Here is a 17424-nt window from a genome sequence, read left to right on the forward strand (position 1 = left end):
TTTTATCCTCTAGGTCCCAGAAGCAACGTGCATTTGGGCATACCTACTGCTCAACAAGTTTATTGCTATCAATGGTTCTATGACCCATGAAACAGAACACATGACTCAAGAAGGTGCTTTTTATCCTTTAGATTAGTTGGATTAGATTTAAAACTGAACCAGGAAATTAAGTGGAATTAAGAAGGAAACAGAACTGTTACAACCACAGTGAAAACCGCTGCACAGCAATTGTGTAGACCTGGAAGTACATAATGCAGGAGGAAGGGTCACGAAGTATGGATATGTGACAGTCGATTGGACTGAAGAGAGGAGATTAGGTAACAGTTTACTGACTGTTACAAGTCCTTTACGTGGAGAAAGATCACATTAATGTTAACGAATGAGCTAGCTATTGGTCACGATGTAGGTAAAAAAACATTTACGGAAAAAAAGTACACCTTTACGGTAGGTAAAATTCTAGCTCTGCACAATAAATGAGTTCGGTAGGAAAGAAATTAGTCAAGTCTCAAATAGTCATTTTTAGTTGTGATTGTAAATCCACTGAATTATAAAATATCAGAATACTAAAGAAAAGAAATGGGAAATATCCAAGACAAAAATACCCGAGTTTGTGGAAATGTTGAGACTGATTCAATTTGAAGGGAAAAAAAGTGTTGCAGCTTAAAAAAAAAAACCCAAAACATTGGAAAGCCAAGGAATTTACAAGAGACTACTTAATTGTAAATCCACTGAATTATAAAATAATCTCCATTGATTGTCCTGGGCATGACCCCTGGGTTTCCCCCGCACCTTAGTATGAGACACTCCTGTTTTGATAAATTACTAAATGGACCATCGAAGTTTTGTTTTTTGCTGTGAAAGAGGTACAATGCTCCTGATAGGATGTGATGGAAGATTTGAACCAATAATAGGTTCACAGTGGCAGAATGGAGAAAGCAAGCTTAGTAGTAGCACAGACAAGAAAGTACACATTATGTAATCAAACTACAAATTCACGCCCCAATGTCAAGTCACCGAAAGTATATGGTACGGGAACAAAGTGGGAATCAACAGATGTTACCTACTTTTAGAAAAAAAAAAATCTATATTCTTTCATCTCGCCAGAAAATCAAAAGAAACAAACTTACTTCCTCTTCATCTGGTTCAGCTTCTTCTGTTTCAACAGCAGACATATTAATAACTGGCTTATTCCATGCCAACTTCAAATCCTGTCCTTTGAATCGAGATCCGTGAACAGCAGCCTGAAGCAAGTTAGAAAGTTCTTAGTTTCACATTTCTTTGTGAAAGGGAAATAAAATAATCAACAGTTGATCAGAGACCAAAAGTAAACCGATACTAAGCTTTTACTGGGGGGGAAAAAGGTGATTTTTACACATTTGTGAAACAGATTTATGAGTTATTACGAATAGCTTAAAATTAAATAGATTTACTGAATATACCATTTCAGCATATAATAGTTCAGGACTTGATAATCAAATGTATTTACCTAGCTGTTCAGGTAAGAGTTTACAAAAAGTAGTAGATACAGTATTAATCAAAATGCAAGAAAAGAAAATAAGCTTAGCAAGTCATGGATCAATTCATGACATGGATAACATACGGTCATGAACACCTTATTGAATTTTGATCAGTGTTTCACACCCTTGAAAGATTGACACAAATTGAAACAACACTTAATACATTTACTTACTACAAAAACCCAAGCATCCCCCAAATACAAATGATTCAGTGTAACAAAAATTAAACTTTGTGATTATAAAACTTATTCTACTGGAAAATGCTCCACTTCCTGCAAACCCTTTGTAATTGAAATGTAAAAATTTTAACTTATGGGATATTCATGCCTTTCTAAGTACCAGATGTATTAAGTGGCTGCTTTGGAAATAGTATGTTCAAATTAAAGTAACATGAACTAGCATAAATCAGCGTTAGCAACATTTCGAAATAACTGTCACAGTCACAAAAGATTTATAGTACAATCTGAAAGTACAGCATAATGTGAAATGTAGAAACAATTACATGTTCAATGACATCTGAACATGAATTGTGTGATATTAAAGTCCCCAGGTATAAATTTTAAATCTGTACATATAAATTTATGATAAATTTAAAAGATTCCATGCCTATTAAAATGCAGCTCAGGAGTTTTTTGTTCATGGTCTCATCACAATGTCACACAACTAGAATTTTTATAAGTACTTATACATGACATTTAGGTTCAGAAACAACTTGTAATCTTTTGAAGAAATTACTGCTACATAAAAGTGCAACATTTTATAGCTAGGGAATCCTCCTCTCCCTTCCAGACTAAAATGTCCACCATCATAAAACTTAAGCTTTTTTCAGCCAAAGGTAAAATATTACATTTTCTTCTGAATAAGCCCCAAAGAAAGCTTTCATGATTCAACTAGTTCTGCAACTAATCTTCATTACCAATTACTATTCTTAAAATCTGATTTACTAGCAAGCACCAAACAATTTGTAATCCAACATGTTTTGAATTATAAAATGAATCTGATTTCTTTGAAAGTTCTACATTTAGTTTTACAAGTCATACTAGAATGTGTGAGGGAAACCATGTAATAGCAAATTCCTATTTCATCTTAAGTCCAAATGTCTTCTCTCCATCATTATGAAAAAATATTGCCATATGAGCGTGGAGTGAAAAAGGCGCCCTCATGACATTTACTGTATAGGTGGAGTTTCTCTTCAGTTAACATTATATATACTTCGTATTGCTTACATGTAAAAGTTGTGTTAAAAGAACATGAACATTGCAAAGTCAAGCACTCAAAAGTTATGAAATGCCAAAATTAAGGCTGCAAACAATTCGGCTCCCTTGTGAGTATGCTTTATGATACAGTCTTTAGTTACAAGATGATGTGTCGCCCCCCCCCCCCAGAACACATGACTTGTTCAGTGGACAGCTTGGAGGGCACTCAATACATGGATAACCATTCAATATTTACTTTTATTTGAATCAAGTGGTTGTACACACTGTTATTGTGCATAAAAATATATCAAGGTCCTTTATGAAAGCTTGTAATGTTCTGACCTTGGTGGTCATTAGGAGATACGTATACAGACTGTGGTATGAATTTATCTTATTGTGTATATATAAAGCTGTGCTCATAATCTATGCTGCAACATTCAGTTCCACCTCACAACGGGGAGGGAAGCACAGAGTACCTTTTAAACTAAGCTAAAAACAAGTGATGGGCCATTACATTAATGGGAAAACACTGAAACAACTTGCAACTGAAAAGAAAACCCCAGTCTTGAAAACTAAGAAAGGAAGGAATTTCCCCCATTATGAATCACCATAGTCTGAGAAATTTAACAAACAACCAACCACCCACCCCTGCAAACATTGTTAAAAGAAAAGGTATTTGAAGTGAAAGATATCCAGAACTGAGGGACAGTCTCAAAGGTGGGGGACTGTCTATGAACTCTAGATCCCTCCTCAGGGCTATGGGATAAACCGGGAATCTGAGCAAAGGCAATAGGTAACTTGTCTTAAAAGGGATTCAAATGTGCAAGTGTAAAACCTGACGTTGCATCTATGTTTATTTTCTCCGTAACTTGTATGGTGTTTGCTTTCCTTATTAATTCGTCTTTGAATCTGTGATTTTTCCCTCAAACAAACCTTTTATTTATTTTTACCCCGAACAGGTCTCTGTTGTGCAGTGTTGTCCCCCGCAAAATGAAGTAATAACTGGGGTGCAGGTTTCATTCCTTTGGGAGTGACAAACCAAAAGGGAAAAGTCAGAGTGTCTGGTACTTAAGAGCTCAGGGTAGATGAATTTGGGGAGACCTGAGACTGGAAAGGCTGTTGAAATCATCCTGCAATGAGTATTTAGGCAGGCGGAAGCCAGGATGAGACCTTTATGCTTGTAAACTGGCTACTGGTGTCAAGGTTCTGAGGCTTGAGAGCATAACATTAAGGCACACAAAGTTATACAGCAGATGGTAAGAGTGCCCCGATCCCCAAAACATCACAAATTGCATATACCAAAGGGTCCAAATCCAAGGGTAATCTTAATGCTGGCATTTCCTAATTTTTGAGTGCCTGACTTTGCTTAAAGTTATTTTGTAGGCAATTTCCTAAATTTTTGAAAAAAGTTAAATCCCATCACATGGAACCATATTGACACTACACGGATCATTACTCTGAGTAAGCGTGAGTTTCCTATACATTCTAACATATTTACCTGTCCTATGTATTTATATGACCCCCATTATAGCATCTGAATGCCTCACAATCTTTAACGTATTTATCTTCAAAACCTGTTAGGTAAGCATCCTGCTCAGCATGCTGTACTGGATCCACTGGAAGGCGTTCACCAGCGAGTAGAGGCTGAACATGGCCAGCCCGGGCAGCCTGCGCCAGGAGAGGAGCCCATTGGGCTGCGGGGCATTTCCCCCTTTTCATCTTCCTCCTCCGCCCCGTCCCCAGCCATGGCCGTGCCTTCCCCACCCAGCTTCCCACGCCTTATGCCCGCTGTGCCACTTGCACAGCCCAGGCCCCGCCAGCTTGCTAGGAAGGATGAAGTGAGCTGTAGCTCACAAAAGCTTATGCTCAAATAAATGTGTTAGTCTCTAAGGGGCCACAAGTCCTCCTTTTCTTTTTGTGGATACAGACTAACACGGCTGCTACTCTGAAACCTAGGTAAGGAAGTGTCATTCTCATTTTACATTGGGGAACTGAGGCACAGACCACTTGTTCAAGGGCAAACTGGAAGTTTGTGACAAAGCAGGGAATTGAACCCAAGTTTCCCTGAGTCCCACTTATTAAAGCACTGCACTGGCATGCTTCCTCCCATTTAATTAACAAATTAACATTTAATAGTTTCATTAAATGTTTAGAAAGCAGTAATATTTAGGGAAAAGTTTCATACTGATACATTATACCTTAAGCAAGCACTCTAATTTCATTTCAAAGTGAACTTGATGCTCTGAATGTATTAAATGTAACTGCCTAGTAAACACAAAGAATAATGAATTAGTTCCCAAATTAAATTTCAGTAATCACAACCTGTATCATCTGTTAGAAATGTTGGTGAATTGAGAAATTAAAGATACGTAGTCAAAACAAACTTCTAGAACCTACAAATTCCCAAGAAATCAAATGTCTATAAAAATAAGGGACATGGAAAAATACATAAAGAAAACCCTTTGAATAACTTGTTTCATGATTCTGCATTTCTGATGTAAACTACAACGAAAGGGAAAACAATCAAGCCGTGGGGTACTGAGGTAACTCTTATGGGCAAAAATAAGGAACAATGAACAGGTAGGGGGGTCCTGCCAAAGCCAGACATCCATTCATGAAATACCACTGGGGGGATGTCTTGTTTTGACTCATGCAAGATATACTTTAAACTAGCTCAGAATTTCCTCCCTTTTAAGGATTTCAGTTAATAGGCTGGTTTGAAAGATTTTTTGGGAAAAAGAAAAGGTTACTCAATAACCTAATTTAATCTAAAATCAAACCTATTCCTCTTTGATAATCAACTCAAAAGCAGTCAACATAAGATTTAACTGTTCTGAAATTATACTTAATTCTTAAATTTAAATTTAGTTCAGATTACATATGACTAATGAGATATCCTCTTAAAGTACTTTTAATATGAAGAATATACTTACAGCTTCAGCTTCTGCTCTTGTCTTAAAAGTAATCACTGCATGGAGAGAAGAGTCGTCTATCTGGCAATCTTCAATTTCACCATATTGCTTTCAATAAGAGAAAAATGTAAACTAAACTGAAAGATTCCTCTTCTATGCAAATGCTGTACTAAGGGCTAGTCTACACAGGCAACGCTAAAGAGCTGCCGCAGCAGCGCTTTAATGTGGCTTGTGTGGTTGAGGCGCTATGAAAGAAAAAAAAACCTCCAAGAGGGGCGTAGCTCCCAGTGCTGGTGCATTGTCTACACTGTCGCTTTACAGCGCTGAAACTTGCTGCGCTCCAGGGAGTGTTTTTTCACACCCCTAAGCAAGAAAGTTGCAGCGCTGTAAATTGCCAGTGTAGACAAGCCCTAAAGAATCACACGGACTTGAAAATTATATAGAACTGGAAATGATGCACGCTAAAGAGACCTTAATGGTTAACTTGTCTTTGTGAGAAATACTATAGAATTTTTATATGCACTTTAAAACACTGAACACTATAGTATTTGGACTCCCCTTATAAAAATTTACTAGTGCATACTATAAGGATGAATCATGGCTCTCCTCTTCTCCTTCAGAGCCACTGACTCCATCAGTCTGCCAGGAAAATGTCTGCACAAAGACTAATCTTGCAATGTGCCAAGACTCAAATTCAGTCTTATCTCAGCAAGTTCAAGTGACAGCAAGTTCCAGAGCTGAAGGTCCTCTACCAAGAAAGCTCTGCTCTGGTCCCTGTGGAGCATACTTGGCTACATCACCTACAACATCCCTGACAATCACATCTGTGTAGTTAGAGTGCCGAGAGATGTGGTCTCAGAGCTCACAATTAGCTCGAGCTCATGAGCTCTAGCTAATTCAGGGTTTTACAGAAGTGGACCATAAAATATTTTAAACTGTAGCAGATAATATACATATTAATACAAACTGCAAGACAAACTTTTTTCAAATTGCTGTGCAAGAGAAATCTGATCTCACCATTTTTTTCCTCAACTGGAAGTATTTTGGTCTGAAATATAGTTGCAAACACAGTAAGAGCAAAGCTACTAAAAACAAACACTGATGTAGAAATCCATAGGCTACTGACAAAGTACCAGAGGACTCTGCACCAATTTTTTGATGTGTCATAATATTGATGTTTATGTTCAAGGTGTGGTTGGTTTTTTTTTCTATTTTTATCCATATTCAGTTGCACAAAAGTATATATTTTAATCTTTTCCCCCAAATTGTTATCAATTTGAATTGTCACAGTTGCAGGAAACTACAGATGGGGATGTCGTCAGAAAATTATTTATTGACAGTGGATGTTGAGGTTCAAAAAATTAAAATGTTATAACCTTAAAATACAAACTGTCAACATTGCTTGTTAAAATATACAAAGTAAATATCCTTATATCAAACAAATTCTCAAGCAGCATTTTTCTTACTTTGCCTATTTGCACATTTTTATTACTATCGAGGGAAGTTCCCCCCCCCCCTTTGGTTGGCGCATATATGATGAAATCGGCATTTACCAACATTTACAGATAATAATCGAATCCTTCCAATCATGTGTCATCATGGGCCACCAACCCAGCACCCACCAGCCAGCACCTGCGCATTAAACTCAGCAACCAAAATTAGACCAAAGTATTCTAGTCCACAGGAGACTAACCTATTGTGTGTGACAGGCAGAGAATAGTAGGGCCCAAGGTGCACCAATACCAGAGACCTCTGCAATGGCTGGGAACTGGATAAGTGAGATATATCAAGACGATCTCGGCAAGTTACTCACACCCCATGCCGCGAAAGGAGAAAAAACATCCAAAGTCACTGCCAATCTGATGTGGGGAGAAATTCCTTCCCATCCCCAACCACACTTATTAAGAAAATAAAATTAGTTAAATGCAACATTATCCTCAATTAAACCCTTTGAAACAGGGAATAGCCAAGTTATGGAAGATGTCATAACCATAAACCAATGCCCACACAGCACGTTTCCACTGACAGATGGAGACTCTGCCTCTTCACAAGGAACTTCCTTCTGTCTCCAGATAAGAGACAATAAACACAATATATTAACTTCCCTCATACTAGAATGCAAAATCTTAAAGATGACCTTGCAAAATTTTTTGGAAATGTTTTTAATGGTGCTAGTGTGAGCTTATGTTTTTAAATCCTAAAAGATATTTACAAAAAAAAGTTGGTGTTTTTGAACACACACCTTTGCTTCTGCAGTTTGTGTAATTAATTTCTGTGAAAGTGACATGCCAAACCCAGGTTTAAAGACATGTTAATTACTGACTGCAGTCTGAGTTCACCCCCTCTCAGTCTCTCTGTACAAAGAGGCAGCTATTTAGCTGTATTAACAATATAATCTAGCATCATATAAATTAAAGGGGATTATTATTTGCATCCACTTGCCATGCAAATAGCACTGATATCAGAAAGGTTGGAGCTCAAGTTCTTCTCACCCTGGTTTCTTCAGAGGAAGGGGGCAGAGCCACTATTTAGTTTTTTTAAATATGATGAAAACAGAGATTGTCAAAAGCAAAAGCAGCTCTTCATGGATCATAAATTAGTTGAAAAAGTAAACTCAAAAAAGCTTTAGAGGTCCACTTTAATTACAACTTCAGTAATATCAGCAAATATTCAGCCTTGACATATATGCACAGATTAAATGTGAGGTCTAACTTTCCAGAAACTTAACTCTTTACACTAAAAGTGGTATAATTATTATGAATTCTGATTTACATTTATTTTAATGCCTAGCAGGAGTTTAAAATATTGTTTTAACTGAAAATCTAAATGTAATGTTGGCTGAAGAGTCTTACCAATATCCTTATAATAACTAGACAAGTTTCCCAATAATAATAAAAAGTTATTTCAATACACCTATTTTTATAGCCATATTCTGCTGCTGGAAATGTGACTGCTATAGAAGAATAAAAACTGACATAAGACGATATGTCTTATCCTCTAAGTCAACCACATCTTGAGAATTGTTGGACCACAGTTTGTTCCTGTTCCTGGTACACAGGCTGTACCTGTTGTGGTGAATGTTCAAAGGCAAACAGAAGGCAGACCTGACTGACTGCTCCACAATCTCACTTGTGACACTGCCTCAATATATCTTTGAGAGCTCTGTACCATCACCAGTATCCACGCTACAAATTCAATAGGTTTCTCCTTCATTGTAGGCTTCAAGAGAAAACACATAGATCAGACAATTTTCCCTTCGTTTGATTTTCAGTCCAACTAAATTATATGCTGATATTACGGACTGCTGACAAATATAATCCCAGTACCAAATTTTGAACTGCAGCCCTAACATTAAGAAGTTAGGAAAAGGGAATTCTGTTTAAAGGGAATTCTGGCTTTGCGTGTGCGCCATTTTGGGGACGCACAGACTTCTGGGAGTGGTATTAAGATCCTGCAGTTGTTGTACAGTTCTGGCCTCTACTCTCAAACTCAAAAAAGTGGGTATAATTCATTGAGATAGGACTGTCAGGCATAAAGAAAGTTGAAGCAAGCGTATCTTCAAAAAGGCAGTTTGTTCACACATTATCCTGTTTTGTTACAGGATAACAATATGGTATTCTGTGGTTTAGAAGAGTGGTCCAAGATTTCTTTTCGTTCTTATACTCCTCCAGTTCTGGCAAAAGCCCATTACCAGTTGTTCTGCATGATTTCTACCCAAGGACTTTCTACTACCACCACTTTAACAGTAGCTTGCTAGGATATTGAATAACTGACGATAGGAAATTTTACCTGCAGATTCTCTCCCTGGTGTACACAACATCCATGTAAACACATAGGGAACAATTTAGCATCACTTATGGTTCTTTCACCCTTTTGCCATGCTCCTTTTCTTTGGCAATGACTTTGGATGGTTTTTCTCCTTCTACAGCATGGAGTGTTAGTCACTTTGCAAGATCATCTTAATACATCTCACTTAATCAGTTCCCTGCAATTTAAGAGGCCTTGGCGTACCTTGGTCTGTATCATTTTCTGTCCGTCAAACAGCTGTTTCTAAAGAATGCCACTAGAGTTAAGTAAAAGTTCACTTTTTTCCTTTCCCTACCTTGTATGAAATCCTTCTATAGTTTAGAAACAGAAAGCTCTTTTTAAAGGTAGAGAACCTACTTTAGGACTCCTTGGTTAATTAAATACTGGATTCTAGTTGATTGGAATCACCCCTTGGAAGTTTTTCCCTGCACTTCCACAAAACTACTAAATACAAGGAAAAGAAATGTTGAAGTTACTACATACCGCAAAATGAGGAAGAAGATCTTCTCTATCACTTTCTGTGAATGCAGAGATCTCCAGTGCCCTCGGTCGATGATCCACTACTGCATGACCTGGAACCCCTCTTCCACGACCCCGGCCTCGTATTCCTCTGCCTCTGCTACGTGATGCACCCCGACCTCGTGCATTAATTCCTCTACCACGACCTGAAGAAAGAATCCCTCGTTTGGCAGCCTAAAAAATTTAAACATAACTTCAGTCCACAACACATATGATCTAAACATTATTTTCACAGAATTAAAATAAAATCATGTTCCAATCACCATCTTTGTTTAATGTCAAATTTTGAGACTTCTTCCTAGCAAGAGGAGCAGATGTGGGTTTTGTTTCAAATAAAATTAAGCATTTTAAGATTTCGCCTTCAAAATTCAAGTAAACTAACTCTCACACTTGTCCTCAGGAACCATTGTGAATACCTTTATGATTCTGAAAAAAAAAAACCAGTTACCTTTGTTATATGAGACAAGAAAGTATAATCTCTAACCAATCCTATTTCAGATTGAGTATGACCTTGTGTATGAGTGGTACTTGAGGAAACTCATACATCAGAGTTGACCTCCAGGGAAGGAGGAAAGCATCTGAAAGAGTACCTGGGCTCAGACTTGCTCTGGAACAGAACTGATGGCACGTTCTGTTCTGTCTTGTTGCAAACTGGTTCATACCGATAATCCTGCACTTGCAAAAAAAAATAAATCTGAGTATACTGGCCTTCAATGGCCAGTCATGATTCTCCCAAAAGTCCTGCTGAGGTGGTCTGATAGGACATTCTGAGCTCCCAGGTGAAATGCTGACAGTGATTTCATTCTTGATGCAAGAGTTATATAGGTGGATGGTCTTGTGACATAACAGTATGGATATCGCACTTCCTTGCCTGTTGACATAAAACATGGGCGTCATGTTGTCCTGGAGGACTTGGATAGTTTGGTCTTTGATTTAAGGTAGAAAGACTTGACAGGCTTTGTGTATGGCTCATAGCTCCAACACACTGATGTGGAGTGATGATTCTTCCTTTGACATATAGTTTGTGTTTGAGGCATCTCTAAATTAGCTCCCTACCCTAGGAAGGATGCATCAGTAGCCAAAGTCATGGATGGAAGAGGAGTTGAGTAGGGCAGCACTACTCTATAATCACTAGTGGGATTCTTCCAGCTGTCCAGTGAGGCAAGTGCTCTGGCAGTTATGCCAACTGTCGTGTCCAGAAGATGTTTGATTGGGGGGTAAACAGGCTTCATCCATCCCTGCAAACATCTGAGGCAAAGTCTAGCATGCCAAGTCACATAAGTGCAGCATGTTATGTCCTCCAACAATCTCAAACAAGATCTCATTGATGTGTTGGGGGTAAGACTGTAGACTGTTGAACAGGTCCAGGATGACCTGAAATCTGTCCTGAGGCAGATATGCCACTGCTGTTATAGAATCTGTATCCTCTCACCATTAACTAGGTTCTCTGAATGGAAGTAAAAGTTGACTTGACTTTGTTTATTAACAGGTCCTGCTGAGCAAATAAGGGTTGAATCTGCGAGATGCTCATCTCCATTTGCTGCCTGGAACTGCGGCAGACCAATTGTCCAGATAGGTGAATATCTGGATGTCCAGCCTCCTGAGGTGGGCTGCTACCATCCATTTGGTAAACACCCCTGGGGCAGAAGGAAAGACAGTACACTGGGGAATGCTGGTCCGCAATCAAATGTCTCAGGTACTTTCTGTGGCCTGGATGGTTTGCCACACAGAGTAAACATCTTGGAGAGCCAGAGACTGCTAGGAGTGCATGTGGAACCTGATATTTCTGATTAATTTGTTTAACTTCCACAGCCCCCCTGCCTTCTTTTAGAAATGAGAAAACGCACAGTAAAGCCCTTTCCCCAGCATGAACTTCCTGAGCAGCACCCAAATGAAGAGTTTGCACTTCTTGTAAAAGTACAAGCTTGTCCTTGAAAAGAAAAGAGGAACGAGGGTGGGTATAGACTTGAACTGTGATTTGAGACCCTTTTTGACAGAGTAAGAATATCTAGGCTGGTAGAAAGGTTGTCATAGTTGTTGCTGTGGTCTGTATTGCTTCTTTCAGGGAGCTATCATGTAGATCCCTAGTGAACAGTGTGGCAAGTGAGTCCTCTAGGCTATGTCCGGCCTCATCTCCTCTCTTATCTGACAAAAACGACCACATATCCCTCGAAGGGCAAGTCCTCAATGATCTGTTGCACTTCTGCAGGTATGCACAAGTTTTGAAGCCACAACAATCTTCTTATGGTGATCACGGTAGCCATTACCACAGCTGCAGAATCTGGAGAGTCCAGAGCAGCCTGAAGAGCAGATCTAGCAATGAGACAGCCTTCAGGAACCAGAGACCTAAAAGCATCCAGAAATCTGCCCATGAATTTACTCATGGAGTCCCAATAAATATCATATTTAGACAGAAGCGCCCCATGGTTAGAAATGTGCAACTGTAGATTTGAGTAGAATTATATTTCCTGCCAAATAAATCTAGTTTCATTAGCATTTTTTCTTATGGTGTAGTATGAAGATGACTTTGGCACGATCATCCATTTGCAGCTGAGAACCAGGGAGCCCAAGGTTGGATGTGAACACAATTGCTCATAACCCTGAACAGCTACCTGATAGCATCTGTTTGTTGTCAGGGTAAGGGTGGCTGGAGTCATCCAAAGGGACCTTCAAAATCTTACAGTCATTCAAAGGGACCTCATTAATAGGCAGGCTACTCCGCCTGGACCTGAGGACTGCAAAATATCACAGAGTTTGAGGACAGACTCCAGCACAAGCTTGGCTTTCACTCTTACAGCTGCTTCCACCCATTCTCATAAGATCTTGGTAAATCAAAGTTGTCTGGTGCTGGTGACAAGGACTCAAAGAAGGACCTGATCAGGAGAAGAGAAAGTATAAATGGGGGACAGCTCTTCTACTTGATGAGATGGATTCCCATGTGAACTTTAGTCTGCAGGTTGGATCAGGACAAACTCAGGAAGGTCTAGCTGTTGAGAGGCCTGAGAAACCATAGAAGCCCCTTGAGCAGGATGGGGTGGAGAAGATCTGTGCTGAGAGAGATAAGTAGCGCACTTTTGATGGACTCCTCAGGGTGCCCAATAGGGCCACAGAGCAAAGCATAGGTGGCCAGTGAAATGAGTCCCAAGAACAACTCTTGCAGTAAACACAGCTATAAGTCCACTTGGTACATGATCTTGACATCTCACCAAAGATTAAGTAGACCAATAAGATTTTCTGGATCTGGTACGGGGGGGGATCGCCCCAGATATATTCAGAGTCAGACACTAGTCAATCATGTACTCCCTCAATTTTTGAGTCCTCTTTTTAAAGGAACGACAGATGTCACTCCTTTCCCTAATATGACCTTCACACAACCACAACAAATAGCAGTGTTAGGAATAGAAAAGTGTGGCAGTGCTTTAACATCGTTGCCCCTTTTGCCCCCTCCCACCCCCCCCCCCTCCTCCCAACAGGAGGAGAAGAGGGGCAGCTGCTCCGGGGCCAGCAATTTAAAAGGGCCTGGGCCCTGAGTCCTTTTACATTGCTGCCAGAGCCCAAGCCCTGTCCCTTCCGCGGGCCCCCGTACTGGTAAGTGTTTAATATGACTTTCATCCCTGGCCTTTGTCTCTAAATAGGTCAATGGCGTATAGGCTGATGAATGGGGCAAACTATAAGATTTTCTATTTATTCCATGAACCCAGAGACAAGTAGTTTGCAGCCTTTTAATCCAGTTTCCTAGAGAAGCTGAGAGAGTATGTCATTGAACATAAAAACACAAGAAGATAAGAACGGCCATACTGGGTCAGACCAATGGTCCATCTAGCCCAGTATCCTGTCTTCTGACAGTGGCCAAGGAGAGGTGCTTCAGAGGGAAGGAACAGAACAGGTAATCATCAGGTGATCCATCCCATGTTGCCCATTCCTAGCTTCTGTCAAATAGCTTCACACTTCATAGCATAGTTTTGTATCCCTGCCTACCCTGGCTAATAGCCACTGATGGTCCTATCCTCCAAGAACTTATCCACAAAGTTGTTACAAAGTTTCCAAGACTTATTGTCCTAGGACACCTCAGATACTATTGTGACAACATCTTTAGTACAATGGCCTTTACCCATGGCTTTACACTTTGCACTCTTGGTTGCTCAATCTCAGGAACTACTCACACACAGCTGATCACACGCTGGAAATGGAAACATGAAGCATTCCTCCTATCTTGGGTTTTCTACTATCATATCGAAACTAAGATTAGAATCTACTCTGGCTCCAGACAAGAAGCATAAACACAGTAATCCATTTCAATACCCAGTAAATGCTAGTGAATCCTCCTCAATAAGAGACCATGGCAAGTCAATCTAGTGAGTTACTGACCACACAAGGAAACCCATAGAGATTCTGGCTCTGAAACATCTACTGCTTCTTTACTAACCTCACAGCTCTCCATAATTCTTTGATAACTGCAAGAAAGAAGGAAATTTAAGAGTTTGTTGCTGCACTCTGTGGCAAGGTGGGCTGGTGCCAAAGTAGGGAGGTACATGTCATCTATCACCCTACCATAGTTTGGGAACCTTGTTGCTGAAAATCCATCAATTATGTCCTGCACATTGCTGAGGGAAACTATTAATGGCCTTACACACTTGCATGAAAATGACCACCACTGTGGATTTTCCAATTCCAAAATGATTTCCCACGGACTAGTAGTAACCCAACGTTGCAAGGTTCCAGAGCGTGATGGCCACTTGCTTCTCCCCTGTCAATGAATCTCTTTCGCATCCAGAAGTTCTGCAGCCACTGCTCATCGTCAAACTTGTATTACAATGTAAGCCCACTAGTCAATGCTCATTTCTTGGGCCCAGACGTGGCACACCATCACCACAACTGCTCCATGAACACAACAACCTTGAATTATTTGTAATTGTCATGTCCTCTCATTGTTGGAGAACTTTCTGCAGGTCTGCAAATACAGGAGAAGCATGAGTCCTGCATTTGCAACGCTCATGAGAATTTATACCTCTTCAGGTTCCATGCTCTTTGTCAAAGATACTGGACACTGAAGTGCCATGCAGGTTTGTGGAATATAAAAAAAAGACAAAAATTATGGTATATGGAGGACATTATGGGATGGAGAAAGTTGCATGCTGAGAACTTGATCACTAGCTCTCAGGAATGCCTGCATGACTCATTTCTATTCCACACTGTGAATCCAGATGACAGCATGTTGCACACTGGGTTGGTTACCTATCCATGGTGCACCGCTCTTTGCATCGACACAAGCACTCCTAGTTTGTACATGCAGGGCTGATGCAAGCAGCTAAATACGCACATACACAAGTGACATACTAACTTTGGTAGCTGTACGCTGATGAAACTTGTGTCAAACAGTTTGTAGTGTAGACATGGTCTTAGATACTGCCAACATGCTACAGCCCTGTTAATCATGAGTCAGGCCAAGACATGGAACAGAGCACACTGGTGACTCTACAGAATGTTCTCCTGGTCACGGGCATAGGTCAGACGACTACTCTTTGCTGGACACCTACAGTATTTGATACAGTTGACTACGCAATGTGCTCCTTTTACACCACTCAACCTGAGAATAAGGGGGGATTCTGCTCCCCAGCCTCCAGAACCCTCACCTGTGGGTCCCAAAGTCATAAAGGGAGATCATGAAATAGCAGGGACTAAAATGTGAGCAATATGCAGAAGACATCCAGTTCTACTCCACATGCACATAAGATGCAAGCAACATCCCTCCACACGAGTTTTCCAAGGAAAGGGCCTGTCTGCGATCAGCAACTGACTTAACTGCCTAGAACTGAATCCAGAAGAGCTTAAATTAAGGTAATGATGATGGGATGAAGGAAGCACTCCAAAAAACTTGCCTCCGCTATAATATCACCCTCCACCCTACTCTTCTGCTTTGGTGTTCACCTCGATTCCTCATTTCTATAAACCCAAACAGCCACAGTCATACAAAATGCCCTAGTCTATTCATGGATACCAAGACAAATGCCAGCTCCAGTCAATTTTAAATTTAGCCACAATGATTCATTTACCCCTGGCCTCTAGGCATGATTACTCTAAGTCCCTGTACCTAAGAATGAAACCTTGAATCTAAAAAAATACAGATAAACACAGGACACTAGAAAAAAGTCCTCCACTCTCCACAGAGGCTTCAAACAGGGTCAAACTCGAAGTTCAAGTCCTTATCTTCAAATCTCTCCACGCTCTGGCCTTCTATGATCATGACCTCCCAGAACAGCTGTGTTCCACTGAGACAACGGAGTTATCTATGTCAAGGGTGAAACTAGTGTGTAAAAAATTACAAATGGGAAGTACAACTCTATGGGCCAGAAGTCACGACCATATGAACACCATTGTCTTTAGATTAGGCTGCAACACAACTCTTTGATTTAGCCTTCCTGTATTAAACACTAATCTCCTCTCTTGAACCTGCAAAACAGAGTCCAATTTCTGGAGACATGAAGGAAGAGACTGACAGATTTAACAATACATTTGTGTATAATTTATAATTTTGTGAAGTACTCGTAGCACAATGATGGGTGCCAGAGTAAGAATTTGCACAGATCAATCTTGTAAGCACCATACTGAAGTCCCAAGATGGAAGAGATTCTGAAGCTGGTGTATACACATAGAATCATAGAATATAAGGGTTGGAAGGGACCCCAGAAGGTCATCTAGTCCAACCCCCTGCTCGAAGCAGGACCAATTCCCAGTTAAATCAACATCAGTGCTTTCAACTATCTTGTAATCCTACAATGACTGAAGGCAGAAAAGCTTTGTACTAATGGATGGTAAGCAGAAATGGCTGCCAAGTGCACTTAACAATAGCAAGACTGTCTTACCTTTTTTTTGCAATCCAAGAAAGGTGACAATTTGACAGGCAAGATCCATAGCGAAAATCTCATTCAGTTTAGAACACATTTTCTTGTAAATGGCTTTTGAGAGTGTAAAAATATGTTGTGCACTTCCTCAGAACACCTTCATTTCTAACAAGGTACCATGATCCAAGCAGCCCAATGATGACAGAGAATTTGTCCTTATTCTTAGACAGAAGATGCAGAAGTACAGGAAGAATTAGAAACTGAGGACAGGCCCGGAAGATCTGAATACCAGAACTGATACACCCAGGGAATCCAGTAAAGTATCTCTCATTGTTAATATTTATATTTCAGTAGAGCCCAGAGGACCCTTACCAGCACTGGAGCCCCATTTTACTAGGCACTATACAAACGCAGAAATAGACACAGCCATTGCTTCAAGCATCTTGAAGTCTCTGTGGAAATAGGGATAATGGAAGATAAACTTTATAGAAAGTCCTGATCCAAATCAAACAGGAAGATATCCTTCAGGAAATCTGGATCCCTCTTCACTTAAGTCATGAACAGTATATACATTTAGTAGTCCTTGAAACATCAGTCTATTTACCAATCACTCCACTTTCTGAATAGAGAC

The 17424-nt window shown here is 40.0% G+C and overlaps 1 protein-coding gene across 1 annotated transcript in view; it reads right to left on the reverse strand.

Annotated features, from left to right (window-relative positions):
* The window catches only part of RBM26 (RNA binding motif protein 26), a 101807-nt gene that overhangs the window by 15635 nt on the left and 68748 nt on the right, over positions 1-17424 (reverse strand). The window contains exons 19-21 of the mRNA XM_048852920.2: positions 9916-10125; positions 5647-5733; positions 1128-1241 (exon numbers count right to left, since the gene is read on the reverse strand). Of these exons, the coding sequence (XP_048708877.1) occupies positions 1128-1241; positions 5647-5733; positions 9916-10125 (411 nt within the window). The remainder of the gene's footprint in view (positions 1-1127; positions 1242-5646; positions 5734-9915; positions 10126-17424) is intronic.

This window comes from Caretta caretta, chromosome 1 (assembly GCF_965140235.1).
Source record: "Caretta caretta isolate rCarCar2 chromosome 1, rCarCar1.hap1, whole genome shotgun sequence".
NCBI classification, from domain to species: Eukaryota; Metazoa; Chordata; order Testudines; family Cheloniidae; genus Caretta; species Caretta caretta.